Source organism: Anopheles maculipalpis, chromosome 2RL, assembly GCF_943734695.1.
Source record: "Anopheles maculipalpis chromosome 2RL, idAnoMacuDA_375_x, whole genome shotgun sequence".
NCBI classification, from domain to species: Eukaryota; Metazoa; Arthropoda; class Insecta; order Diptera; family Culicidae; genus Anopheles; species Anopheles maculipalpis.
Window position 1 is genome coordinate 20,940,639 of NC_064871.1, and position 26,230 is coordinate 20,966,868.

General features: G+C 45.9%; 5 protein-coding genes across 5 annotated transcripts; 2 read left to right on the forward strand and 3 right to left on the reverse strand.

Moving 5' to 3' along the window:
* Positions 1 to 1,845: 1,845 nt before the first annotated feature.
* Positions 1,846 to 3,053, reverse strand: LOC126558322 (alpha-2-macroglobulin receptor-associated protein). The gene is made up of 2 exons (XM_050214317.1): positions 2,850 to 3,053; positions 1,846 to 2,779 (listed from the first exon to the last, which is right to left on the reverse strand). The coding sequence occupies exons 1-2, from the start codon at positions 3,051 to 3,053 to the stop codon at positions 1,847 to 1,849; spliced, it is 1,137 nt and encodes a 378-aa protein (XP_050070274.1). The 3' UTR covers position 1,846.
* Positions 3,054 to 4,753: 1,700 nt separating this feature from the next.
* Positions 4,754 to 8,343, forward strand: LOC126556844 (uncharacterized). The gene is made up of 3 exons (XM_050212373.1): positions 4,754 to 5,318; positions 5,392 to 5,578; positions 5,652 to 8,343. Exons 1-3 carry the CDS (start codon positions 4,754 to 4,756, stop codon positions 8,338 to 8,340), a joined length of 3,441 nt encoding a protein of 1,146 aa, XP_050068330.1. The 3' UTR covers positions 8,341 to 8,343.
* A 415-nt stretch (positions 8,344 to 8,758) lies between these two features.
* LOC126557798 (cytochrome P450 9c1-like) lies at positions 8,759 to 10,386 on the forward strand. Its single transcript, XM_050213681.1, has 2 exons — positions 8,759 to 8,991; positions 9,073 to 10,386. Exons 1-2 carry the CDS (start codon positions 8,771 to 8,773, stop codon positions 10,373 to 10,375), a joined length of 1,524 nt encoding a protein of 507 aa, XP_050069638.1. The 5' UTR covers positions 8,759 to 8,770; the 3' UTR covers positions 10,376 to 10,386.
* Positions 10,387 to 11,823: 1,437 nt separating this feature from the next.
* Positions 11,824 to 18,161, reverse strand: LOC126557220 (uncharacterized). The gene is made up of 5 exons (XM_050212922.1): positions 16,494 to 18,161; positions 15,809 to 15,928; positions 15,645 to 15,725; positions 12,142 to 12,281; positions 11,824 to 12,037 (listed from the first exon to the last, which is right to left on the reverse strand). The coding sequence occupies exons 1-5, from the start codon at positions 18,123 to 18,125 to the stop codon at positions 11,824 to 11,826; spliced, it is 2,187 nt and encodes a 728-aa protein (XP_050068879.1). The 5' UTR covers positions 18,126 to 18,161.
* Positions 18,162 to 19,779: 1,618 nt separating this feature from the next.
* On the reverse strand, positions 19,780 to 23,382 carry LOC126556948 (uncharacterized). Its single transcript, XM_050212526.1, has 5 exons — positions 23,100 to 23,382; positions 22,615 to 22,778; positions 21,012 to 22,535; positions 20,467 to 20,936; positions 19,780 to 20,400 (listed from the first exon to the last, which is right to left on the reverse strand). Exons 1-5 carry the CDS (start codon positions 23,259 to 23,261, stop codon positions 19,808 to 19,810), a joined length of 2,913 nt encoding a protein of 970 aa, XP_050068483.1. The 5' UTR covers positions 23,262 to 23,382; the 3' UTR covers positions 19,780 to 19,807.
* Between the last annotated feature and the right edge of the window lie 2,848 nt (positions 23,383 to 26,230).

A 26,230-nucleotide genomic window follows, 5' to 3' on the forward strand; every position in this document is an offset into this window, starting at 1 on the left:
AAAAGAAAAATGCAAAAGTGTGCGCAAAACTGCTGCACTAAACGCTTAACACACATTGTTATCCTTTAGTTCTTTCTTCTTGATTATGTATCAAAAATTCATACAAAACAAGTATGTGTAATGTGTAGGCAAGTTTATTAAACATGAATGAGACACACACGCGCGCATCTAGACACTTCATACATAAATCGCTAATCGCTGTTGCAGAAATCCGAAGAGAAACACGACTTGTATGACAAGAAAGTAACAGGCAGGAACAACAGTAAAAAACGGCATGTGTCATTATTCTGGCAACACCCTTTATTGCACATTATGATGATATTTAAGAAATAAACTAACAACAACCCGGTGGACTCAAAAGGGGCCGAGTGATTCCTTTTCGATTTCAGAGCAAGGCCAGAGTAAGGCAAGTGAGATCGCGGGGACACAGATGCATCGATGAGTAGGATAAAACATGATAAAGTTGAATGCAGAAGAAGAAGGAGTTCCCTACGAGGCACTCGCAAAAAAGGACGACAGAAAGGTATGCATTATAGCAGAGGATGAAAGAGAGAGAGAGAGAGAGAGAGAGAGAGAGAGAGAGAACAGTTATAAAACTAGAAATTACGCTATTAGCAGTAGATGATGGAAAAAGGGCAAAAGCTACACGCAAACGCACTCACGCACAACCTGTTCTGCGTAGTGCGTGATGCAGTCTGGTGTGCGCGTGTGTCTGTATGGCGTCGTAACCTGATAAATATGTTATCGGTGGGTGGCAAAAAAGGTAGAAATACATAATGAGGAAGGGGGGATGAGAAGTCAGAAAAAATGGAAAAAATAACATGAAGCAAAAAAAAATGATACAAGCAAAACTCTTACAGATTAATGATTGAACAACAATGATGGATTATTGCATAATAATTAATTATTATGATATATTATTATTCTATAAATTATATATTATATTTGGAAAGTAACCAATATAAAAACTGAAAACGGAACATATTATAAGTAATGAAGCAGAAAAAAAGGAAACTCCTGGACCCTTTTTTTGTGTGTGTGTGACGATGGTGGCACTGTATCACAAGATGAGGATGAGCTGATATGATGACACACTTTGAATTGCTACTATTTATCAAACGAGAAAGTCAACGGACGATTTAGAACTTCATTAAAATGTGAAATTAATGAATTGATTAAAACTGAATCCCCCGTTGTCGTCGCAAATAGGGACAAGTTGTACAAAAGATTTGGAAATATTCTATGCCTGATGAATATGCGTATTCCGAATACCGCGACTAAAATAATTCTGTAGAGTCCCAGTTTCCATTCGGCGCTACCGATGTTTTTACGGAAAAGTTGCCACCACCATATGTATTCAATCAGCTGTCTCATTTCTGGGTAGATCGGTATGTATGTAACTCCTATTCTGAGGTTTTGTTCCGCTTGCTCGATGTTTCTGTAAAATCTGGATTGACTTAGAAAAGCTGGTGTAAAATGCGTTCGCCGTCAATAATTGGCTGTTTCTTGATTGTGGCAACAATAAGATTTAGTTTTACGATTCGTTTAAATTTAGTTTTTGGAGCCGTGTAGAAGCACCAGGATCGGGAATTGGACGTCTGACAAAAGAAAAATCTCCTTACGATTCATCATTTTGTAAACATTTATTGCATTTCATATTTTCTTATAAATTTCTTACTCATCAAACCTTAAATACGGCCATTTATCTATTTTTGTGCTTTTTTATGATATGAAAATATCTTTTTTTGCCTCTTATCTATTCGAGAATTAGAAATGGAAATTAAATGGATGAAAAAAAAAAGAAAACTACGGGCAGGTTTGAGGGATGTTTTGCTCTGACGCCTCCTCACAACTCCGAGTGTTTAAATATCCGTCTCTCGACCTCCTCCTGGATTTTCTCCACCTTGCGCGTTTGCTTCTTAATGTTTTCCTCCATAAGCTTGTGCGTGTCCGCCTTGGCATCGCTCTGCTTGTGCTTCTCCAGGCTAAGCGCATGCTCGGCATGCATATGGCGCAACTTCAGCAGCCGACTTTCGTAGTGCAGCAGTTCCACCTTCAGCGAGGCTAGCTCATCCGCACTGAAGTCGCTCGCGAGCGCTACCCTCCACAGGCCCTGCACCTTCGGTTCGACGAAATCCTGACTGTTTGGTCCCTTGGAAGCGATCCGATCCAGCCGATCAAAGTTGTCCCGTATCTCGCGATGCTTCTCCCGTAGCTGGTTCGATTTGTGCAGATAGGCGTGCTGTTTGTTGGCACCACCGCCACCACCACCCGGTTGTGAACGATCCGGTTCTTCCGCCCGGTCCACCTCATTGTATCGATCATGTTCGTCCTCATTTATCGCGTTTTCTCCCTGATTGTCCCCTTCATCATCATCACCCAGCCGCTCGAGTAAACTGTAGTACACATCGATCTTGGCCTGATGGTGATCAAACTCTTCACGCAGCGCATCCAACTCTTCCTTCGTGAAGCCGGCCGTTTCGGCTTTATCCCATAATTTGTTTAGCTTTTTGTCCTTAAACAGGCTCTTGTTCTTGTAGGTATCTTTCTTCGTGCCGCCCTCGTTCGCTTTATACATTTTGTACTTTTCCGGGTCTTGCGTATCGTCGAAATGTTCCAACAATCCGTATGTGCTCATGATGGTAACCAGCTTGTTGCGTAGCTCCGCTTCCTTCAGTCCATCCTTATCTTTCTCCTTTAGCTGCTTGTAGGTAATTTCTTCCTTATCGTGCAGCTTTAGCTCGGTGTACAGTGACTTTAGTTTCGGTTCGGTTAGCCGCTAAGAAAAGCACATTCGTTAGAAAACCTGATGTATAGGTCGAAGGTGACAAAATTGGGGTAATTCTTACATGTTGTGCCTTTGTCCAGACAAGGTTCAGCTTTGCCATGCGGAATGGACGCTGAATGTTTCGAAAATCCGGCTCGTATATTTCGGAATCGGGAAGCGCGTTGGCATGCTTGGAATACTTGCTGTGTGCCTTTTCCGCTTGCACTGCATGATTGTGTATGAAAAGTATAAAAACTATCACATATATTCTGGCACAAAGAAACATTATCGTTACAATGAAACTATCGTCGGTATGGAATGCGAAAACTGCGCCAGACTAAATTGCTCATTCAATTAAGAATGGTGCTTGTTTTGTTAAGTCGTCTGTCTCTGCCAGCAGCAATTCCAAATTGCTATATTTACCGTCAGCAGCTGACAGCTCTGCCTGCGTGGTGAATAAATGAAGTGGTGTGTATAATAATTCACCACTGGCACGTGCAACATTCAAATCAATTTGAATTTTTACAATCCACAGTTACAACATTTGTAATCCAAGAAGCCATGCAGCGAGTGTAACGATGCCATTCGGCAAACACTCGTATCGGCAAATAATACCCTGTGCAACCTAATTGTAACAAAACTTCAAAATGGATTTAAAGGTTTAAAGGATTTATAGGAGGCCAATCATTCGCAAGCAGCTTTTATCAACCAACTAAAATGTTTATTTTCCCCTACAATACGAGAACAGATGCCCATAGAATGGCTTGAAGATCCGGAAGACGCAGAGGCTGACGACGACGAAACCGTCACCCGGCGCACGTCTAGCACGGAAGAGCTACAGGAACCGGACACACCAGACGACGAACCATCGTTTGAAGATTATGAATATTGGTATGATTCAGACGTTCTCGATGAAGTAACACCCGAAATTGCCGAACAGAGTGGAATTGTGATATTAGAGCTGTTAGTTCCAAATGTTGAGCGCAGTCCCAGCGAACGGACACCACGAAACCGACATCGACGGAATGGTCGTAATAGAGGGTCCGCAAGATTGCGCCGATCTCGACGATTGCACCGATTGCGTCGATCACGGAGTCGTCATAGAAACCGTTTGGAACACCGTTCGGGTAGATCGGAAACGGACAACACGGATGATGGATTATTTTCACTTAGACCTTCCGGTAGACCATCGTATCATAATCGGTATCGTCTAGCATCCTCCAGATCGAGGTCCGGTTCACGCGAAAATGTCTCCAATTCCAGACAGCATCGCTCTTCTTCCTCTTAAATCGTTCAAAATTCTCAAATTTGCTGTGTAATGCGCTAAATTTAATGGAATTAATTTGGAGAAACGCGAATTGGAAAATTCGGTGCAATTCATGCGTTTTTTACACTGTTTGAAATGATGCCTCTCTTGTGTTTGTATTTGCTGACTGAAAAGTTGCCAGCTGATTGTGACCTGTGGCGAGCGTTCTTGATGAATCATCGAAAACGGGGCTGCCCTTTTTAAACTCTCAAATATTAACCAGCCAGCCAACATCAACAAAGCAGAAGTAGCATCAGCTACTGCATTCCTACACATTTGATGCCGTTAAGTTAGTTCTAGCTTTCGCTGACGTTCGCACTTTTCAATTTCTGCTTCTGAGGAGCTTTTTATAGTGGACCAGAGCCGTTCCATCTACGCGAAAACATGTCGACGGAGTGTTGTGAAGTTGCCCTAAGAACTGCCAAGCCATACACAAAACAAGTGCAAGAATAGTGCTAGCAGTAGTCAAAAATTTGCTCGCCACCTTACTAGTCGAGTACGCGGGTACCGCTCGACTCTTCTGGAGAAATTATCCCCTGCAAAACTTCCTTTCACCCCGAGTTCCTTCCTATGTTCCAATTGATAAAAGCACAAAAGAAGGTAGCATCACGCATTTCGGTCCACACAGTTACTGGTCAGCAGTTGGCACGTTCCGTACGGGAACGAACGAACGAACAGCGATGACGCTAGTACAGAACAAGGTCCAATTGTTCAACCGCCTTTGGTTGGTGGTGGTGATTCTGCTGCTCGTTCCCGGTGTCCGTGGTATAGCAGGAGAAAATGAAGTGCCCTCAGCGTTCGACAGTGAACCGGTCCGACAGCTTGGCGTTAGTGTGAATACGAAACGATTGGCAAACGTGCTCGCCGATGAGTTTATCAGTTTCTACGCCAAACCGCAAAACATATTCGACGGTCAGGGTAATCCGATCAGTGAAACTAGCTTCCTAATGGCGCAGAGCCTCGGTGGTACCTTCCTGAAGGTGATAGCTGACTCATCGCAGCTTCATCTGCAAACAGCAACGGGCCAGAGTGTGGTTGGGCAGCCGGACGATATGGAGCTGGTGCAGATAAGTTCCAGTGCGTGGCAAGCGTTCTACGAATGGGCAAAACGCGCTAGTCTGGTGCCAGTGTTTGTACTAGACTATCCAATCGATGGGGCACAATGGAACGCGAAGAATGCACTCCGCATTCTAACCATCGCTAGTACGCTTGGAATCAGCAAATGCCGTTGGCAGTTAGGCAATGGTAAGTAAGAACTGATCTCTATAGTTTCGTCCACATGTAGAATAAAACCTTTAACTTCACTTTCGTTTAACAGGACTCGTTAAGGATGCGCCAAAGTATGCGGATGATTTGCGAACGTTCCGCACGATGCTTCAAGCGTTCCCGGATCAGCAATGGTCCATGGTAGCATCGGAGCTGAACCCACAATTCGTCCCACTGGAAGAGATTCAATACTTCCACGCTAATGCCGACAATCTTGTGGAAGCCATCACAATAACTAGGTAGGATTGACTCAAAAACATTTTGCATACGATATCTGCATTTTCTAATCCCTGCTTTATCGTCTTATCGTAGACCACAGTCCGACCATACAGCATGGAATTATACCACCATCCAACGAGAAATTCATCTGCGTGGACTTTTGAAGCATCGTCTCCCGGTGTGGCTTGATATTGTGGAAGAACAGCGCACAAAATTAGATTCGCTTGCTGAAGTTCCTGTTACTTGCTGTAAATCATGCGTCCAGGAAGGCATCGTTTACGCACGGACACTCGGTGAAGCTGCTCGGGGTGGAATTAGTGCAGTATTCCAACCACTTCAACGGGACGACATTCAGCAGTACTCGCTCAACTATTTAATCGGCCTGCTGTACAAACGTACCGTGGGACACAAGGTTTTTCCGGTTAACTTCAATGTGAGTCCTTCTTCTGGCATGGATACCATCAGCAGCCACACATCGGTTTATGCTTACTGTACTCGTAATCGCACCGGTTCTCTAACGCTCGTGGTCGTGAACGGTGATCAGGATGGAGCGACTAACGTGACGATTAAACTGCTAACCCGATCACTCTCCTCACCGGTGGAACTGTTCCTGTTGACCGTACAGGACGGACAACCGATGGTGAACAATCGTCCACTGGAGCAGCCTACCACGTCTCAACCTCAACCCGAACCGGTACGTGCCGTCACCACACTCACACACGGTGTTAGCTTCTACGTACCGGCGCAATCCATCCTATTTGCCGTAGTCCCAGGCGTCCAGATACGCGAATGTCGTAACGATATTCTCCCCCAGCGTAAGAAACTTCCCCGAGAAATGATGCCGCAGCATGATCGTACCTCCACTGACCTGCTGCTAGAACATCTGATCGGTGAGCTGTTGGAAAAGACCCCACTCGAAGGTGTTGAGCGACGAGTGCGTCGCTCGCTGCTAACGAACGACCCACCTGCAAGACGAAACGAAAAGCGGAAGCGTTTTCTCGCCCGTTTTGCTAATGCACCACAAGCTGATAGCCTTGCGGAAAGTCTCTCGGAGGTTCTCGCGGACGCGCAATCGGCACCGGAGACCACAGAGCGGACAGCGAGAGGTCCCCGTCAAACGCAAGCATACAAACGGCAGCAGCGTCGTATCCGGCAGAAGGAAAAACGTTTGGAGAAGCGTAATCTGAAGAAGATGAAGCATCCACTACGTGAGGCACGACGGGAACGGGCGAAACGGGGTGATATGCTAATGGGTCGGAGATCGAACTTCCCGAACCCCAATCGCCGGTTCCAGGAGCGACTGATGAAGCGTATGTCAGCTAAGCTGGCCAGTCGCAAAACGAAACGATCATCACTGGCGGAAGCGGTTAACGAGCCACCGAACTTTGCTGTTAGCGAGGAGGAGGATGATGAGCTGCATCAACGGTCAGATTTTCCGCTTGGCGATGTGCACCTCGTAATCTCGAAGGGAGGCAATGGTGATGGTGAAAGTGGCACGTATGTACCGACTGATGATATGGAACAACCACAGAAGGAACAGGAGGAGCGTTCATCCGGATACCATCGTAGTGGTATGGGAAGCTGGGGATCATCCGCACGGCACAGACCAGCCGTTCGTCGCCGGATCTCGATCAACCAGCGCGATTTTCATCGATTTGCACCGGTCTGGGAACGTAGAGCACCAACACCGATCGAGGCCAGTGAGGAGGAGGAGCACGTGGCAGACTGTGCCGTGCGTCGACGAACACTTCGACGAGGTTCAAAGCATGAGCAAGATGTGCGTGAAATGAGACGTACCGATCGATTCATGCCCATCCGGAGAGAACAATCAGAAGAGGACAAGCAAGCGAACCAACTAACGGAACCAGCCAGCCAAGAAGCGTTCACAATTGTACAGATGAAGGACAAAAGCTTCGATCCTCCAACGGTTGCCGAACAGCAACGACAGTTGGATGAAAACTCTCCCGAAGACATCCAACCGGCGTACGGTGAGCAAGAACAGCCAACCGAACATACAATGGCTCCCGCAGTATCGCACGAGGAAATTGAACTTTTCACACCAGCACCCCGGACCAGTGAGGAGCGCCAGATCGTTCCACGACTTGAGCCCACCTGGTCACTAGAGTCCACCTCAGCCGAAGTAGCCGAGATGCGCCCGAATCGCTTCAAACGCTCCTATCACCCGTCCGGTCTGCTTCTAACAGAGCAGCCTGCTGCTTCAATCGAGTCAGAAGAAGTGCAACGGTTGGAGGACTTTTTCCGGACCAATGCAAAGTTGCAGCAAAAGTTTGCCGAAATGTTTGACCTGCTGCTGGAGGCGATTGAGGAGCTGGAAGCGGAAGATAACAATGCCCGGGAGGTGAGCGATGACGACGATGTGCCGCGTACTGTTGATGATGGTGATGATCGTGACGTAGTCGCTGCAAACGAACCATCCCTCAAACGTACGAAACGCAACGTCCTGCTTCATCCACAGTCCTGGGAATCCCGGGAACGGTCCAACATGATTCAACGCCGCCATCAACAGTCTGAAGAATTTTCGTACGAAAATCTTGTTCTACCGGAACAGCCGCCGAAGCAAGGGTTAGTGTCCGGAGCAGCGGGACATTCGGCTCTCAGGGAAGCACGGGACAGTGATGATGATGGCCATCCTGAGACTGGTAAGGATGATGATGAAGGGAAACCGGGCGCATTTATGCTGCGATCGGTTGTAAACTTTGTGCGACGAGCGTCGAACGAGTTTCACCAACTGTTTTCCGGTTGGTTCGGTAAGAATGCGTGAGAGAGAAAGTGGTCAGTGGTAAGGTTTGTGTAAAATAGTGGATACTTGTAGGGTTAAATAAAGTAAGCGTGATTTGTATTTGAATTGTTTCGTTTCGATTTATCTGAAGAAGAAAATTCCTAATTTTACGTGGGAAAGATTTTCCTTTGGTAACGGACGTTAGAAATAACTGCATGAATTTGTAGAGTCGAGCAGTTTTTGTACATGCTCGGATTTTGTTTTATACGAGTGTTTGGCAACATGGACAGTACTGTGTTTACCATCAAAGCAATGACAGCGGAACGCCGGACATCAGCTGACCGCGAACAACACCTGTTTTCCCGTTCTCCATCCACGGTAAGGTTAATTTGCTGTTTTTATCTATGAAATGTTACAGCAAAACGTACGATAATCATTTCTCTTCACGTACAGGCACTCAAATCGCACCACAATGAATCAGGAAGATCTGTACTGGTTCACGTTCATCCTCGTCACACTGCTCGGGTTCTTTACCTACAAGCTGCTAACCCGTCACCGATCCTACTTTCGACTGTTGCGTGTACCCTTTGAAAAGCCACACTTTCTGTATGGTAATCTGGACGATGTGCTTAGCGGAAAGCTGACAACGATGGAGAAAATTGAACAGTTTTACCGAAAGTTCTCCGCCCATGGGTAAGAGAAGAGGATTGGACGCCCGTTTTGATTTGATCGTAGAAACGTTTCATGTTTATACAAATCAATACTTTTGCTTAGATTGTTCGGTTTCTTCAACTACATGACACCGGCTTTGTATGTACGCGATCCAGCACTAATCCGCCAGTTGCTGCAACCCAACATGAGCCATTTCGAGAGTCACGGCTATTTTCTGGACGAAGAAAAGGATCGTTTTCTTGGCGGTCAGCTACATCTCGTGAAGGGGGCTGAGAAAGCAATGAAGCTAGCCTCCCTTCTAACACCTGTTTTTCACGCTCCATCTAATCTGTCGACGATGGATAAAACTTCGCACCGGTGTTGTACCGATTTGGTCGATTTTATAGCATCACGCGTTGAGCTGGAGCTAGAAATGAAGGCCATCTTTCTGAAGCACACACTAAACATGTTTGCCGGCATAGCATTCGGAAAGCAACTCAACACATTCCAAGACGATACGGATCGATTCTGTGCCGTAGCAAGCGGGTTGGCGTACGGAACCAATCCGGTGCAAGTGATAAAAACGATGGCCTTCTACCTAGCACCTGGACTTATGCGCAGTATCGGCGTACAGTTCACCGATCGGCAGGAGATTGAGTATCTTGTTAAGCAGTTCCAAGCCACCGCTTCCAACTCAAGCGAAAAATCAATCGGACACTTCCTTAAACAAGCTAATGACAAATTGAAAACTTCCCACCAGCTAACAGACGAACAGCTGACTGCTCAATGTGCCACCTTTTTTACGAAGGGCTTCGAACCGACCCTTAATCTATTGTCGTTTGCAGTCTACGAGCTAGCTCAAAACCCACAGGTACAGCGGAAACTGTACGACGAGTTGACCTCCAATGAATTGGCAAATAGTTCCTCCGCTGTACCACCGTACGAGCGTATCCGATCGCTACCCTACCTAGACGCGATCGTACAAGAAACGCTTCGCAAATGGCCACCACATCCACTGCTTGTTCGCGAGTGTACCAAACCATTCATCATTCCGGCAACCGAAAATGGAGATCGTGCTTCGATCCCACTTAAGGTAGGTGACAAACTTTACCTTTCGGTGTGGGCCTTACATCGAAATGGGGACTACTTTCCACAGCCGGAACAATTCTGCCCGGAACGGTTCGCAGATGGGCAGCTGATAAACGTGCCACACAGCAATACATTCATTCCGTTCGGCATTGGTCGAGGCTGTTTGGGGCAGGAGTTTGTTCGGCTAGTTGTAAAGGTTACGCTGGTGGCACTGGTGCAAAGATACTCACTGCAACCTGGGGAACGCACACCCGAACCGTTGAAACTAATCGAATCCGCCTCCTCACTGGAAGCACGGGATGGTTTCTGGATACGAATGGAACCGAGGGTAGCATAAGAACGGACACACACACAACAGTATTTGCAAATATTTTTAACACGTTAAAATCAAGGAAAACAGCGCCAAACTGATATAGAAAGACATATCGTTTTAGAATTATATTGTTCGTGTTTGTTTTTGACAAACAATGATGACATTCTTGCCATGATTAAAATAATTAAAATGAGGATAACGCTTTGAAAAGAATTATAAGAACCTTGTCCGTCTTGTAAACACCAGGAACACTTTCATGATAAGGTCCCTTATTAGAATAGCAACCTTCAATGATGGAATCTACTGGTAAGAGAGGCTTGGAAAAGGATGAGCCTTGGTAAATGAGTCTCAGACGATGAAACCATTAGCTAGATAGAAATTTCCTGGTAGTTCAAGGGGTCTCCCCTTGGATGATGAAGTTTCCCAGTAGAAGTGAGTTGGACGACCAAACTTATTTTAAGGTTTTTTCAGTAGCAAAAGCCATTTAAATGGTGCAAACAACCTGGAAAAAGGCTCCTGGCAGCCGCCCTCTACTGAATCTAAAACGATACAAACCAGCATCAACTTCTACCGAAAAAAGCCCCAGCACGAGTTTTCGATGAGATAACGGTAAACAGGTACACCTTTCGAAAACAAAATAAAGCACAAACACCGTGTATTTTGTTTTCGCAAGCTATCTAATATTGTATAGCATATACAAAATTACTACACACACGCGCGCACGCACAGGAGGACTTTCTAACCATTCCATTCGTTCCTCTTCACTTCATTCCGTCCTAGCTATTCCTAGGACGTGACTCTTTGATCAGCTTTCGCTATCGCTGTTTGTCTATACTTCCAATATAAGTTAAATTACAGCACGAGCAAACCACTCCATGCTTTGCCTCAATAATGTCCTGCTGTCTCCCGGTAGGGAGATTGTATATTGTAGTCTTTACTTTTCCCTTTATTAGCAAACAAATGAGAATTTGCCCACAATTTGCTAGCTAATAATGAAACCGATCAACAAATCTGCAAACCTTTCTTGCTTTCGCTATCACCCTCTCTCTAGCTTGCTCCGAGCATTTTAGCTCCGTTTTTTTATTTTCAATTTGTTCTCTGTCCTACTTACGTTAATTACACAGATTACAGAGGATCGTCCATGGAATCCCATTTCTGATCAATTCCGTGTTCTTCGTTGTCTATCTTACATTCCCATTCCTTCATTTGAATATACTGGCTTAGGCAAACGCTATCACACATGCACACAATTGCCCATTTAGAACGCAATTATGCGTGCATTACTCTTTCATACACATACAAACACTCGCACACAGCACACACACACACACGCAATTCTATAATAGTTATATCACATTTGAATAACAATTTTGCTAATAAATTATTCGATTTGGTACGATCACGAGCATTCTCTCTCAATTCTCTCACGTTACGCTTTACCGCGACTTACTGCCGTGAACGGGACTGACTTCCTAAGCCTTTAATCGTTTCTCACAGTCCTGCTGGTATCGCAACCGGGCCGATTCCCTTTCCTCCGCATCCAGATACCAAAGCGTTATGGCGTACCGGGTGCGATGAGCTGGCTGAACTTCGTGCGGGTTTCGCCGATCCGACCAGAAGAACAGGATGCGGTCAAAGATTGGTTCAATGTCGGCCACACGGTCGTTACATCCTTCCGGGAAAATTCTACAATAATAAAAAAAAAAAACGTTGGAAAAGGTGTTAGAGGAACCGATGTGGCTGTGTATGCAAAATGGTTCATCATCAGGAAAGATTTAAGTGCGACATACCTGAGCAAACCACCGCTTTCCCGTACGTCCCAATCGAGATTGAGATAGTAGATGGCGGTAATACAGCGTCCGTCACTGTTGGGATTGTCGACGTGCTTCACGTAATGCGATCCAGACCCAGGATAGCAGGCGACCATAGCCTAAAAGAAGCATAGAAGAATTATACATACATGAAATGATTTATCGTTATATGCTGGTTGAGAAGAACAAGTCAAAAGGCATCAATCTCGTCAACAAAGGTCGAAATAAAACAATTAAATCCTTTTCGCAATCAAAACGCCTATCGCGTTTTGATAAGTGCTATCAGTGTCGGTATGTTTTTCCGTTCTATCATTCGAAGTTTTGCGTTTAATAGTCATACGGAATAGAAACACACTTTACTATCTTTCTTATACAACTCAGCTCGAGCAGTAAAATGTGTCCTACGCTTAATTAATTTTTTTTATAGATATATGGGATAAAAAAGCTAATCTCAAAATGCTTTTCTTATCACAGCAGAAACAAAATCACCTTATGCTTTCCCCAAAAGCCTGTCCTCGCTCATAAGCTTTCCCTTTCGTACCGAAATTCGGGTACCCATCATCATCCCTGGATTGGCGTACGTGACAAACACCTCGGCCCCGGGTACGGTAGGTCGGTCAAAGGCGAGTTAAAACTGTGCGCACGCGTTTACACACATATACCCGTTGCGCAAATATTTTGCTTCCCCCGACCGGCCGACATCCGACTGTCCCGGACAAGCTTTCGTGACGATGGTCGACCAGAGTGCGCGCGCGCCTAGCGTAGTATTTGTGTGTCGGTTGTGGTCGGCGGTTGTACTACACCTGGATGTCATTATCAGAGCTGTGCGCACCGCGAAGGAGTAGCGCGTTATCCGATAGGTAAGGGTTCAACAAAACCATTATCGGTGAAAAGCGAGAGCGAGAGAGCGAGAAAATTGATTGAACAATCAGCTATAATGCCCTTCCCTGATAGCGTAACTTAAGTGCGGTAATACAAAGAAATCAGTTGGCAATCCGATCGTATCCATAGATCGATCCAACTAGCAGCAAATCCACAGGGTGTGTCCATTACCAAAGTTGAAAATTTATCACGAATTAAGGATATCCCGTCAAAGTGAAGGATATAGGCGACTCCAATCTTGAAATCACACACGCCACAAGTCCAAGGTCTTGCAATTATTTTAGGTCACAGCAATGCATCATAAGCCGTTTTTGAACTTGATGTGCAAGCAAGTACATAAGCCATCATCATTCGACGAGTATCGTACTCCTAACCAATAATAACTTCGTAAGGAATGCAACAAACAGAAGAGATAAGCTGCACACATTGTTTGTGAATGAATGACTAATACATAAGTGTGATACACTAGGTGGTATAGCTAGTTAGAGTCGGTTTAATTGCGACTGAAGGACCATGGTAATGTAATAATCAACAAAATCACACAATTATACAGCTGGACTAACACTATCAAGCTCGATTATGGTGCCGTATAAAAAAGGATTATATCTGCTCGTTGAATGTTGATACATTAAATCCGTAAAGCATCGAACGATGAATATTGTGGACTTCTTGAAACATACATAAGACACTATAATCGTGCATTAGTATCTTCTGGATCCTAGATGACGGTTAGGATGATATTATAATTCGTATTATAAAAGAAAAAGTTGGATTGATTTAGCTAGTCATTTCAACGAACGTCTTGAGGAACAAGGGATAGGATGTAGTGAAATAGGGATACAGATCCAACTACGAATAATCCAAGTCAAAATTACGTCCTTGAACCAATTATCTTCAATGCTTAACAAACAAAAATGACAACGCGTACACCAGCAAGTCTAGGCTTTCTTACTGTATATCTCGCCAATCCGTTAATACCCGATATTAAGATAAAAGCGATCGATGAAAGGGTACCTCATCATCCACGATCTTATCATCCGTTCGCGTTCCAACCAACGAAGAAAGCCAAATGTGTTCCCTTACCCTTCCCGGACAACCATGACAAAACCATTTAGATCGAATCAACGAAAAAAAAAAAAATAAAACCATGCATCGATATACACGCAACGGGAAGCAGCAGGAAGCCACCAGGTAATCGCGATTCGGCGGGATGTCTCTGGTGTGTCATCAATCACGTTTCGTTGATTATGGGAATTTGATGGTTTTGATTTTGGTTTGTTTTGGGTAAGAGTGAGGTTCAAGATTGCAAAAGCAAAACAAATAAAGATCCTACACAACACCACCGGTTCTCTTCCTATGACTGTTGGAAGATGATTTCATCGGACCAATATTAAGACGCCATTATATAGAGAGGTGGAGAATGAGTTTTGACGCATTGCCGACGTTCTCCAGATGCACATAGTTCCAGGAATGTAATGGGTTAGCAAGGGGGATGTGGATAGTTGTAAATAGTAATAAGTAGATAAAATTAATACATTGAACAAACAAACGTGTTGGAGTGATATTACCACCGGCATGACATAAGTGACCGGGTTAAAAGCATCAGAAACAGCAGGTTTTTAGATTCGTAGAACTGATCCACTGTTTACGCCGATCAAACAGCCACTGTTTACAAATACGACGATGTAAAAAGGATGGATTGGATGGCACATATAATTGTCGCGCAAAACGCCTTGCCTCCTGCAGCACCATCCACCGTACTGGGAACAAATATCCACCTTAGCCGTGTGTCCCGAAGAAACGTGGCAAGATAAGATTCTGTCCTGGTTGCATTCAATGATTGTCATCATTCGGCTGCGCAAGTGTGAAAGTGCAGCCCTCTTCTTCTCCCGGATATGGCCCTGAACGAGGTTATAAGCCGGGTGGAAGCTACGTGACCATCCGGCCATACGCATCCATCTCATCCGTTCGAATGCGGGAAAGGGATATTACACTCAAGGTCTTTCATTGAACCTCTCCCACAAAGCCATAGCGAGCCGGCGCATGTTTGGGAATGAAGGAATCAAGAAGGAACAGTATACAAACCCAATCAAAGCAAATGCTGTTCCCAAACAGATGTTCGGCATCGCAAGATGATTCGGAGCAGGAGCTTTCCGCACACGCATAACAGGAACGCTACAACCATGCAGACAAACGGGCACGCACAATTGCCTCAGCAAGGCAAATAGGAAATGGAACTGATGATAGGATGATGAGACCGTCAACAGTTGTGGATACCATAACCTCGGCCAACGGGGAAACAATGACCAAGGGTAACAGAGCAAGCAAAAGCGAGCTCGGAAAGGTTATTTCGAGGGTGAAGAAAGGTGCGTAGCGAAACAGAGATAGCACGAGCGGCAAGAGAAGGCTAAACAACGTGCACGTGCGAGCTCACGTACGCATTTGGCAGCATGTTGCGCGACATTCAAATTTAAAAAGATTTCGTCGTAGCAACTGGAACGCGCGCATGTACGGCTGCACGTGCTTGTACGCTAGTGAGTACGCCTGCCAAATTGAACGATTTTTTTTTTCGAGTCGAAGTTTAGAAGATGGGAACGTACCTTTGTTCGCTCTTTGATATTATACCGGCCAAGTTTGCCATTGTTCTCCATCCGCTTGCAATTGGTAATAACTGCATCAACCTGCGGATGAAGCCGTAAGAAGGGGATTAGCTCCATGTTGAAAGGGACACCATTGTAATTAAACGGATGCTGATTATACTTACACGATTGATAAGGTATCCGATGCTGCTGCAACCGGGTTCCTTTCCACCGATCCAGGTAATTTTATCTCCCCGTATGTGGCGCAGATTGTTTCCAACGCGGTTCGAAACTAGCTGCCCATCCTGTAAGTCAGTAAAGGGGTTTTAAAGAAACGTTATAAGAAAATGACTGTTCCATTAGATCACCCTTATCGGGTTTTCCCTCCCAAAAACTGAACTGCATTTCTACCACGGTTACCCATGCAGTAACCAAATTGATTTTTGTACATTTGTACGACAAAACCCGCGAAATGAAGCAAAGGAAACCGAATCGGCAAAGTAGCATTAAGCGATAGATAAGATAAGCAAAACACTGGGCACATACAGACAACTCTTTATCCACAGTGCTAGACAGGGTCCGTCTTATATATGTTGCAAAAATTATACGAAGCGCACTTTTTGATGAAGTTGCGGCAAGTGCGTCTGGTTTAAAAGCCGTGTAAAGGAGTTACAAAAACTCTGATGATAATCGCGGGTTCTACTGAGAATAAATTATCTTTGTATCCGAGACATTATACATTGGACATTAATTTCGTATGTGGAGGGCAGACCTGGAATTTGTTTTCCTTTTGCCTCAAGCTCATTAGGTGTAAGAATATTTCTTGCTTAAGTAGCGCCCTCATTGCCACAAAGCACACAACTTGCTTACCTTAAACACCCCGGACGAATACATTCCGGTAACCTCGTCCAGCACCTGCAGGCCCCGTTCTTGGCCAAGAAAATTGTCCAACACACACACCCCGTACTCATTCATATCGCGTATCAAACTGCGGCAGGCTTCGTCTAAATTTTCACAGTCCAACTCATACACTTCGGCAGCAACACCGCCACCCTCACTAGCGGCAGGATGCGACACAGCATCACCACTACTCACAGTCGATACAACACCCGGAGAATCGGAAGCGGACTTTCCATTGCTGGTTGCACTAAAATTCGAAACTTGGGGAGTCCTTCCCTTACGTATGTCCTGCTTCAGTTGATCGACTTTCGCTAACGTTGGTCCATCCACTACCGCACTGCTGGCCTGCCGGATCAGTGCGGCCAATTGTTGCTGCTGGTGCTGCTGCGCTTTGGATGATGCACGTTGATCAAGCTGCTGCTTTTGTTGATGCTGCTGCGGTTGCTGTAGCAACATCACACTACCACCCGATTGGGCTAGCTGCATTTTCGCCGTTCTTCCCGCGTACGATGACGGATTACTTTGATCGAGCACTACCACTGCTGGTTGGTCGGGGTTACTTTCGCAACCGTCACCACCGGGTACTACGGCGGGATTGTTAAGAACAAAGTTATAATTATTGTTCAGGAACAACGCGTCCGAACCGCTAAGATCGATATCGAATCGATTGTTGTTGTCTGTTGTCTGCTGTACGTTTTCGGTGATTACAAAATCCGACTCGATAAACTGTTCCGGCTGTTGCTGCTGTTCGGTACCGTCAAACACGTTCAGATTGTTAATATTGTTGAGAAAATTGTTCTCGTTCAGTATATGATCCACGTCGAGCTGGTCTAGATCGGCGAGCTCCTCGGCAGACGCGAGCGCATCGATCGGAAACAACTTTGAAACTGCGAGCTCGTTCAGAAACTCGTCGCCACTGTCGCTGCCATCGGAGGCTATCATCGGTTGCTGCGTTCGCGCGCACGTCGTCGCTCCCGTGGACTCCCCGCCGTTGTACATCGGAACAGCAACGGAGGTCGCGGTAGGCTGGTGGGTAACGACTGTTCCGATAGCAGAAGACGCATTCTGATCTGCGAACGGCTGTGTTAGTGAAGGGTGTGCAGCGATGTTTACATTTGCTGCCTGTGAAACAAACCCACCGTTGATGGTGTTGGTGCTGCAGTTCGGAAGTGGCATTTCTGCACGTACACAAAAACTGCTACTGCCTTCGGTTGAGACGGCGGCAGATGGCATGAACACATTTCCCAGCTGCTGTCCATCGCTTGCAACGGTCGGATATAGTGCACTGAGTGTTTGCCGATTCTGTTGTTGGAGCTGCATCGATGCAGCGGCGACCATTGTGGACGTTTGCTGCTGTGGTGGCAACTGTATAGAGCGGCACTCGGTTTTGTGCACCTTCCAGTCTATCCGCTGATGGTCGACCGAACAGTAGTACGCAATCTGGCATCGGCTGCACCGTCGAAGCCCTTCATTTACTCCACATATACGGCACTGGTGCTGAAAGTGACGGTGCTGCTGTACGATCATATTCGGAGTGGTTTGCTGCTGATTGGCTGGTTGCAAATAGTTCGTGAAACGGTGTGGACCGCTGCTGTCTCCCATAGCAGTTGCTGTTGGGGCACACGGTGCTGACCTTAGTTGCTGTTATCCTCCACAATATCCGCACACATCCCGGGTGCACTCGGGCCACAAAATCACAACAATAATGTAACACACAAACACACGTTTGCTCTTATACAAACTTACACAAACACAAACACAATAGTGGTTTTAAATTCGCACCTCAATGGTTTCTGGTGCAAAAACATACAATAACATCGAAAATAACATATTCACCTTTTTGCTTCTTCTACCACCTTGCGAAGTCACGGAAAACCAACAATACCTTCCGAATGTACTTTTCTTCAGAAAATGCGTTCAACTTTGTGGCGATTGTTTTGATTATCCAAGTGGACCGTGGTTTCGGTGGCCTTGTTTGACATTTCTCATCTTGCTGCACCGCGCACTTCATTCCCTTTCCGTTTACACTGTTGCACTTCCTACGCGAGGGCCGAGAACTGCACCCGACACATAGTATACACACATTCACGCACATACACACACATTCTCTCTTTCGCTCCTCACTTTCTCCGCCAACCTGTCAACGTTATTAACCAGACAATGTGGGAATTTCACAATTTGACCGACAACGACCTTGCAAAAGCAGTGGTTCCTTTGCCTATTCCATCCTCACTGTATGCTTCCGGTTAGTGGTGGTGCTGCTGGCACTGTCGACCGTATGTTGTTACGCATTTCAACTACGCCGCTACGGTCAGACGGTACTCCGATTGTGCGTTTGTGTCCCCTCTATTACGGGGTTGTATCGCAGCGGCAGCACAAGCGACACCTTCGGCACCACCAGCACTGTTTGTCAATGACTTTCATCTTCCGCTAATCACACGTACATACACTCGCACCCGCAAACCTGACACAGCAACAGGATGTGACAGATAACAAGAGCAAGGAGGCTCCTTTACCTGCGTCACGAAAAGACTATGTTGCACTTGAACTAATTTTTCACCATCCTTTTTGCGAACGCAGTAGTCTCGAAACGCAGCTGCCGAGCCGAGTACACAGAGAACCAGCAGACCAGACCCCGACCGACACCGTGTACCGTAACGAGAGTGCAGAAAGCGCTGTGTAAAATTGGACCTTTGGTTCGTGTGTGTGTGCGTGTCATCGTGGTGATGCCGCATTGCAGGGTTCGCCGTTGTTTTGCATATTGGTTGTTTTATCGCTACAGTATCGCATTTAAGCATGTGCTTCATTTTAGAAGGCTCGGATGTGAATGCCGTTTTCCAATGGACATTACTGAAATATAGAGTTTTCTCATGTGAAATAAAATTGCACACTTCCTTTCTGACATTTTGACAATTCGTTCCTTAGTTGCTAGTTGTTTATTTGTTTAATTTCATTCAAAATTCTACTACGACTCGACGATAATCACACGGACATACACACACACAAAGGGGGGGGGGGTGTGTTTGTGCGGTGAAGTGCGACCAATGCACTGCTTTTTTGTCGTGTTTCGCTTCTTTTCACAGTCCACACACCTTAGCAGACAGACCGATACCTCCTATCAACATGCAGTCCACAGTGGTCCAGATATTGCATTCGAAGTTATGGTTTGCTTCTCGTTTTGGAGGACTGAGTTTCAATAAATAATACTTATTCCAGGTTTTCTTTTCTCTCTCTCTGTCTCTCTCTCTCTCTCGTATCCCTCACTAATCTTCCTTTTTTTGTCATTAACTACTTCCTAAACACGCTAATCCACCGCTAAGCTTATTATAGTGCAGTCGATAAATTCGCCGACAACCGGTTGAGTATGCGAGCAGGAGATTGCTATTGCTATTGGCGGTACCGGAACCCGACCTCGGCGGTGTATTGGTGGTGGTAGTGATAGTTGCCGCCACATCACCGGCACTGTGCTGTGGATGATGATGATGTGACGGTCCCAATCCTGTACCACCAACACTCCTTCCACACCCAGCCGCTTGTTGGGCCTGTGGGTTGGCTGTGATGTTCATCTTTGGATTGCAGGTGCCATTGTTGAGTGGTGCGAAGCTGTTGCTCCGTCCCGGTGTGGACGAAAGATCGCGCGTTGGCGTTACCGCCAAGTTGGACGACGAGAAGGTGGAAGAGCCGCCCGACGATGAGGAAGAAGGAAGTAACATTCGTTTGGCGTCCCAGATTCGTATCGTGCCGTCCGCACAGGACGACACGAAATGGCTGCTGTCTTTGCTCCACGTGATGCACGTAATGGCCGCTGTGTGATCTTTCAGCTCGGTTAGCTGCGATCCGGCTGTTAGATCGAAAATGCGCACACGATTCTCTTCTCCTGCAAGGTATAAGCAAATAGCACGATTAACCATAAACGGTCAACGATTAAGGTGAGCTAGCTTACCTCCCGCGGCAAGATATTTTCCATCCGGGCTAAAACATATCCTCTGCACCGGTTGCCGACAGTCGGTAAAGATACGCAGCAACTTCCCGGTGGTAACGCACCAAAGACGCACGGACAGGTCGGTAGATCCGGTAGCCAAATAGTTCCCATTCGGATGGAACGCTATCGTGTCGACGTCCTGCGTGTGGCCTACATACATCTGCAACGGAAACCGACGATCGGTTGACCAGAGGCGTGCGGTTGTGTCACGCGATCCCGTCGCAAAGTACAGCCCAGTAGGACTTTCCGCCACACACCAGATGGGATGATTGTGGCCGCGATAGATTGCCCGACACGTGTAGTCACTGCCCATCCAGGCACGCATGGTACAGTCTCGTGAAACGCTTACCAGCAGCGGACTATATTCGGAGAAGAGCAAATCCGTCACGGCATTACCGTGTCCGCGTAAAGATAATCCACCGGTTTCAGAGCTGAAAAAGAGATAATGTAAAAGGAAGATCATTGAAAGATTGCCGGTTTAAGTGCACTAATGAGTTGCTACATACAAAGTGTTTTCCAAGGACCGATTTTCGAGAAACTGCTTCCACCGTTCCCGTTTGGTAAGGCGCCGCTTATGTGGCGGAAGTAACCGGTTCATCCGTTCGATGTTTGCTGATCCGCGCAAGTCGAACATACTATCTATACCATCGTCCAGCAGGGACGTTCCGTCGCGGTGTCTATCCTCGCTCGATCCTATCCGACACTCCGAATCGTCTCCCCTAACAACATCCTCCCCATACTCATCGCCATCGGAATCGTCCGATTCACTAAATCTACTATCACAGGTGGTCACATTCCAGCAGCACTGCCGATCGCGAAAGCTAGCGAACGGTTTTCGGCCCATCTGGGTGCTGCGGTTCGTCGACCATAGCATAATGGTTGAGTCCTCGAAACCGCTTGCCACATGGCAGCATCCGGGATCGATCGCCATACTCGTCAGCTGCTGACCAACGTTTTCTAAACTGTACACACACAGTGGCCGCTGATAGATGGACAGCTTCTCGGCGCTTTCTTTTAACCGCCGCAACCGTTCCTGGCTGTCCATTCGCGAGAACATTCCATCCATACCGATACTACCGGTGAGCGGTTCGTTTGCTGGCTGATGCTGTTCCGAAATTCCGCTATGGGAAGCTTGCGGATTTTTTATACAATTCCCGTACTCATCCTCCTCCTCATCTTCGCCGTCACCCAAGAGCACCGAACCGAGCCGATCGTTCGACGATGTTCCGTTCTCTGCATCGAGCATTTTGTGGCGCAAATACCGTGCATTAAAGCCATTCAGCAATAGATAGCGTTCATTCTCACGCTCTGTATGTTCAGTGAAATCATACTCCGGCGGTACCGGTTGCCTAGCAACGTCTTCCATCCCTTCGTCCACCTCCATCGCCATGCTGCTTCCGTTTAGTTGTCCGTTAGAGTTTGATCGAACCGTAGGTTGTGACCGGCCAATCGGGTCGAACTGTTCACCGATTGAACTATCCGGTTGAAAATCCTCCAAATTCTTATCATCGGTCGTGTCGAAGTAGAACCACGTGCGCAACGTTTGCAGAATTAACGAATGGCCATGTTTTGCTAAATATTGGCGCATGGCAGCGATGGTTGCCGACCGAAAACGTAGCTGCGTTTGGCAGGACCGGAACTGCACGAATAGTGGTTCACTTTCGCAATCCTGAAACCGGCCAATTTGCGACAGCTTATGGATTAATCTGCGATACGTTTCAATACGAGCCGAATCGGAAGTTCGTCCGGGGGTAAAAACGATGGCAGAGCTATGCGCGACCGTCGAACTCATGTCCGCCCCTAGCGGCAAACTGTCAATGGTGCCGTTTATTTTCTGCTGGTTCAGATGTCCGGGTGGAGTCGGTTCCACCTTACCCACCAGCGGTGCATGTTTACGTAGGAATTCGATCGCCGGCCGCCAATCGCGTCCCTTCAGCATCTCAATGTACAGGTGGCATAGCAGCGGTGGGATAATCTCGTTCAATTCCGTACGAATCGGTTCCGGTTGGTTTCGTACAAACTTTGCAAATCTATGGGCGCCGGGGAGGAAAAAAACGAAGTATGATTAATGATAGTGGCAAGGCAACGCGCGATGCTCTGTAGACGCACTTGGCAAAATGTTGATCAACTTGGGCTAGGTTTGAGTTTAGGCAGATGTTGGAGTACAGAAAACTGTTCACCATCGATGTGTCGTTTTTGATGGCAGTGTTCATCACAATTTGCTCAGTTGATTGCGTGAGGATGAGATCCGATTTCCGGTAACGGTCGGTAACCTGGCAATGGTAGAACGAAAATCAGTCAGAAAAAGAACGCAAAGGGGGGTTTTCTGGAGCAAAGATTGCTTTCGGCACATAATGCCGGGAATTTTTGCCACTAACGCCGATGGCTTGTTGTCATCGCTGGGGTTTGTAGGGTTAGGCTTGTGAGCTATACCCTTCACTGGAGCAACACAGGCACACACACACCACACCATTCTTTCTTAATCGGTCAGCGAGGAAAAGCGGATCGAACGAAGCGCGGTTTCTTTGCTAGGCACAGCAGATGTATCACGGAAGATACGGACCGTACACCGCAACCCCTGACGTTACACTTACACTGTAGTTGCGCGCCTTCAGATACGTTCCGACGAGGCTGCGAATCAGATCGTTTTTGGACTTGCGAGATTTGCTGGTGGTGGCACTGTTGCTACTGCTGCTACCGCCACCGCTGCCACTGCTATTGTTCGCCGTTATTGTTGATCTTTTCGCATCAGCCATTTTTCCCCTGTGTGTTTTTCCATTCGTACTAACACAAGAACCGCACAAAACAGGAATCCGGAACGCGGCTGGGCAAGAGGCAAGAGAGAAAAAAAACAGACAACTGTCAAACGATCAAACTCGGATCCGGAGTGTGTGCGTCTAGACTGGGTCGGTGCATGGAGGGATTGGTTTTTCACGCACGCAGCAAATCGCCACCTTGACAGTTAGCTGGCCCGAAATGCAGCACAAACTGTTTGTTGAAAAATAATTGATTTACGGGTTGGTAAAAAGTTTTTGTTTTTCATTACGTACGTTTTCGATAAGAAAATGATAAATTTATGAAAAGCACGTTGATTGTTAATGTTCACATTTTTCAAGTTTTCATATTAGGAAGGCATTTGCTTATATATTTACTAAGTATATTTTTCAAAACGTTACTAATTTTGTCCACACATTTAAATCTACAATAAATTGCACTACTAAGAGAAACAATTTATTTTTCATTCAAACTTTGAGCACAAAAAAATCACAGCACGTTCCCACATTCCATTCCATTCGCGGTGTTTTGCTGTCAACCGTCATGTTCTGTCCCGATGGCACTGTGCAGCATTGGGAGCTTTGCGATGTTCTTGAACAACAAAACGTCAAAGCAGAAGCTTTATCGAAAGTTGAAAGAGTTTCTCAACATTTTACGCGTCCAAAGTGTTACGTTTTTCGGCGAAAATACCTTGCCAAACAGGTGCAATTCGTTCGCAAAGGTATGCAGAAGCAAGCGTTTATGCAGATAACACGGATAACGTATCGTTAAGGAAGTGAAATTGTATCCCAAAAACTGGATCGAAATCTCTTTCTTTGCACCTCAGTGAGTTCGTTGTCTTCTTCGTCGAGTACCTTGTGCGAATGTTGTACATAACTGTGTGTGTGTGAGTGTGTGTCCCTTAAAAAGCTCCCGTGCATATGCAGCCTTCACGTTCGGTGCTAGAAGCAGCGTCTTCCTCTCATGAAAATATTTAATTTTCCTACTGCTGTCAGGCGCAATTGCTGTGCTGGCTCTACCCAAGGATATTCATCGTCCTGACCGTGTATAGTCGGTCGGAAAATTAATGGTCGCATACAAAATCATATGCCATATACTGTTACGCAGTTTAGCTCTGTTTATACGATGTGGTAAATTACTGTAATTATTATTGTATGCTGCTCCGCGCGATGGTGCTGTGAAACAATCTATGGGATATGCTTGTATTTGGTCGCTAGTGGGTGACAAAGAAACATGAGCAAAAGAAGCCTAGAAGGGGTTTGTTTATCAATGTTTCTAACACGCACAACACAATTACTTATCGTGCTCTTGTCTTGTGATGCATTTTTTTTATTCATGAAAGACGGCCTACAATAAACTTAAAAGTAATATACTACTTTCATCTTAGCTGGGAGACATTTCCTTCTCCGAGCCGTGAAAGGGCACCATATCCCGGGTGTGCTCGGTTGATGATGCATTTGTTTAATCCAAATTAAATGGGAAAATTTTATGAGCAGTTTATATTTTGCCTTACAGCAGCATTACATAAAACGCACTACATGGTGATCCACATATCCAAAACCCCAATTTAGCACTGGCTACTCTGTTTTTAATCGGTGTATAATGTGAATGTGGCACGGAGACATATGTGAATGGTTTGGTTGATACACGGGCGAGAAAGATTTTACACCCCCGGAATCGATGTAATCCCTCGTACGGTAGCTCTTTCCCGTTGAATAAACCCAACGAATCATTTCGTATAAAACCGGTCCGAGCAAGCTGCACACGCGGTACCGCTCGCACGTACAAATACATGCCCAAATCCAAGGCTAATGTCGCCGTGCGTGCGTTACGCGATTCGTCTTCACTGTAGCATTTATGATTGCCAATACGAAACAATTTTATATTTGTGTGTTTTGTTTTCCATCCTAGAGCGTTTAGGAAACATGATACAAAATCATTCTATCTTTTCTCTTATAATTGCTAGGCGAAAAGCGGCAACCGTTGTCGGCGACAGTACACAGCAGTGGCAGCGCATGATATCAACATAACAACTAGCTCGACGCAAACCTTTCCCTGCCGGCAGTGTAGCGTACATACACACACCCGGATTGGATTCTGACTTGACGAGGTTGGTTCGGACGACTTTGGTTAAACGAAATTAATCAATAATATCTCGCCGCGTGCTAAAGTGTGTGTCTGCGGTGGTGTGTTTTTTGTGGTGAAAATCAAAATCGATTATCCCCCATCCTTGACTGTATGTACCCTAAACGGTTAGCCGTTTTGCGTGTATTTACGGAATTTGAAAATCTGCAACTATCTCAAATTTTATAATATCCACACAAACACACTCCCATGTTGAATGGAATAGTGCTCCAAAAATATGCAAAAAACAACATCACAATAGCCCGTGAATAGAAAGACAAACTAACAAAAAAAAAGTTACACACACAAAATTAAAATTCTGTTTGTATAAACACATACACGCACTACTACACTTTCATTTAAGAGTGTATGCGTGTGTATGTGTGCGCGCGCGCGCTTGAACTTGTGTTAGTATGGGTAATTATGCTGGGTTAGAGTGGAAGAAGAATGGGAAGAAATCTCTATGCTTTCTCTGCCACACGCTGCTTACAAAAAAAACCTGCCAATCCAAGGATTCTTGTTGCGTTACTCGATTCGCAACTGTGCTGCAGTTTGTTGGTTCTTTCATATATATGTGTGACGGCATGTGTGCTTTTTTATGATTGAAGTAAGGAATTCCTTCCTCCCAAAAATGCACTTTACGTGTAATTTTCCCACCGCTTTTATTTTTTTCTGGAATGGTAAATGAATGAGCGCGAACCTTGCTCATTTCCCTTGCCTCTCCTCTACCGGGGTTGGGCCCTGTCAACAGCTCCTTTTTTAGAGCTTTCCCACGACACGCAGGTCGGTTAAAGTAAGAAAGGAAGGAAAAGGGCATAAAACATGT